The sequence below is a fragment of the Symphodus melops genome, assembly GCF_947650265.1.
Source record: "Symphodus melops genome assembly, chromosome: 16".
Classification (NCBI taxonomy): Eukaryota; Metazoa; Chordata; class Actinopteri; order Labriformes; family Labridae; genus Symphodus; species Symphodus melops.
Genome location: NC_136706.1, coordinates 856,192 through 858,691, shown reverse-complemented (window position 1 = coordinate 858,691; position 2,500 = coordinate 856,192). Strand labels below are relative to the sequence as shown.

Genomic DNA, 2,500 nt, shown 5'->3' with positions numbered 1-2,500 from the left:
AGAGTGTTTTGGTGTCTTCTTCTCCTCACAGATGGGAAGCTGGAAGAATGCCACCGTGCTCTTCCTGCATTCCAACAAGCTGGAGACTTTGCCCGAGGAGATGGGCGACATGCAGAAGCTGAAGGTCATAAATCTGAGCAACAACAAGTGAGTCCGGACCCGCTGTGAGCACGCACGATGGAGGGCCAAGAGGCCATGGGATGTATTATGTTGTTGTGTTTTTAAAGCAATGATCCCCCTTCATTCACAGACTCCAGAGGGGTTCGCTCTGTTTTCATAGACGTCAGCGAGTTTTAGAAAAAGGCTAACTGCAATTCCTGATTTGTGTTTTTGAGACATCATCAAGAAAATATTTTCATCGGCAGATAAAACCCGAGAAATAAAGATAAACATCAGCAGCAGCAGCTTCTTCTGGAGTCTCTGTTTTGAAAGGCAGTCCTGCAGGAGAGTTCAGCTCGAGCCAATCAGAGGGTGCACAGAGTGTGTGTGTGTGTGTGTGTGTGTGTGTGTGTGTGTGTGTGTGTGTGTGTGTGTGTGTGTGTGTGTGTGTGTGTGTGTGTGTGTGTGTGTGTGTGTGTGTGTGTGTGTGTGTGTGTGTGTGTGTGTGTGTGTGTGTGTGTGTGTGTGTGTGTGTGTGTGTGTGTGTGTCTCTCTAACGTCTGCATGATGTTCTTCTCTCCGCTCTCCTGTTGACGGTTTGATTCTGCAGAGCAACACGTAGCATCGATAGGAAGGCAAATATTGACTCTGCCGCTTCGTCCGCTCCTTCCCCGTTGTTTTTTTCACCTCACGAGGGTTTTTCCATTCCTGGCGTCCCCGCTGGGCTGCAGACTCTGAAACACCGAAGAGCAGCTCAATATTTTTAAAGAAAATTAAACATTGCTTCAGTGTCACCTTTCCTGTTTTTGTTTTCTCACACAGTGGACAGCAGAGGCTTTCACGTTGTTGTTGTTGTTGACCGAGTTTTGTTTCTGCTTCGCTGCAGGTTGAAGAATCTCCCGTACAGCTTCACTAAACTGAACCAGATGACTGCCATGTGGCTGTCTGAAAATCAGGTAAGATCACAAATCCAAACGCTGACTTCAGAGTCGTCGGATGCTTTTTTTTTTTTTTGACAGATTGGGAACGCCGCTACATCCGACGGTAAATCAATCCAACCAGACTTTCAGGGAAACGCATTCAAAATGCAGCGTAAGCACTTCCAGGACATGAGATCTAAACGGGCATCGGACTCCAGTGATACCCTGAACTCTGCATTTTTAACGTGTGGAAGGGATCCGTTCAAGGTTACAACATGTAATCCTGTAAACCGCAGCACACATCATGCTAACGTAGACGAGCGCGGTAAGAATCCCTGCGACCTGCAGAGACGTGCAGGGATCGAGCTTCTTCACATGAAGCAACAATAACGACACGCACTCACTCGTCCTCAGTTTGGATTTCATATGATAATGTTTGATTAAAAAAAATAAAAAAAGTTGTGATAGTTGAAGACCCTGGAGACGGAAGCAACAACGATAAATGTGTGCAACACGTCATCAGCAGGAGACGATGCGATTTGCTGTTTTGTCCTCTTGGGGACATTTTTGTTTGGCTCGATATGCTGCAGACCTTTCAGCTCCCGATGATCCGCTGTGATAGGATACGATGGGACTCAAGTCATGCTCACGTTCAGCTGCATGCACCAATGATAAAATAAAACACACAGCATGAAGCCGAGGAGCCACAGGAGGAGGAGATCCCTGCACACTGTTAGAGTCCTCTCACTGATCCATAAAAACAAATACGTCTGCACATGTCGGGCTCCTGCAAAACATCAAATCTTCTTTTTGTGTTCTAAGTCGAGTCTCCGAGTTCCTTTTTAGTGCTGTGACGTCTTCAGCAGCTGAGACGTGAGCCAGTTTGTGGACTTCTGCCCTCGAGAGATAAGCCTATCAGAGGGGGAAACGTTGGATGGTGTCGGCTCAGGAAGTGGTTTAGAGAAAAGCAGGTCGTGAACTTTTCATTCGGAGCGGTGTGGTGAGAAGTTAGAAAGTTTGAGACTCTGCTGCGTGCCGTTTGCCGTTTCAGGCTTATAAATATTTCCAAATTACAGTCTGTTGACTCTCTAAATCAATTATTCATGGCTTTTTCTTTCCCCCTCGTCTCTCAGGCAGTCTGGTGTGAGTCTCTTCTTAAATGCCTCCACAGATTGTTGCTGGAAAAAAAAAAAAAGAACGAAAAGAAATGCAGCCGTCTCCCCTCCCCTGGCCTCAAATCAGCCGCCTCACACAGTTTGAGGAGTTTCATCTCCACATCTCACATCGGCGATGGGTTCGAATCCGACCCAGTCGTCTCTACTCCCAACACTTCCTGTCTCTCTTCAGCTGTCCAAAAAAAAAGAAAGGCCCCGAAATAAACTTTAAGCTGAGTAACAAGACGCTTAAAGAATTTGACAAAGCTCACGGCAATTTCAAAATAAAAGACGCAACGTAAGTCTCTTCAAAACGAGCAGCGAATC

General features: G+C 46.4%; 1 protein-coding gene across 5 annotated transcripts in view; it reads left to right on the top strand.

Moving 5' to 3' along the window:
- Positions 1 to 2,500, top strand: part of erbin (erbb2 interacting protein) — a 50,836-nt gene that overhangs the window by 36,831 nt on the left and 11,505 nt on the right. For all 5 annotated transcript variants that reach the window (XM_079365029.1, XM_079365028.1, XM_079365030.1 and 2 more), the window contains exons 13-14: positions 32 to 147; positions 986 to 1,055. In XM_079365029.1, the coding sequence (XP_079221155.1) occupies positions 32 to 147; positions 986 to 1,055 (186 nt within the window). The remainder of the gene's footprint in view (positions 1 to 31; positions 148 to 985; positions 1,056 to 2,500) is intronic.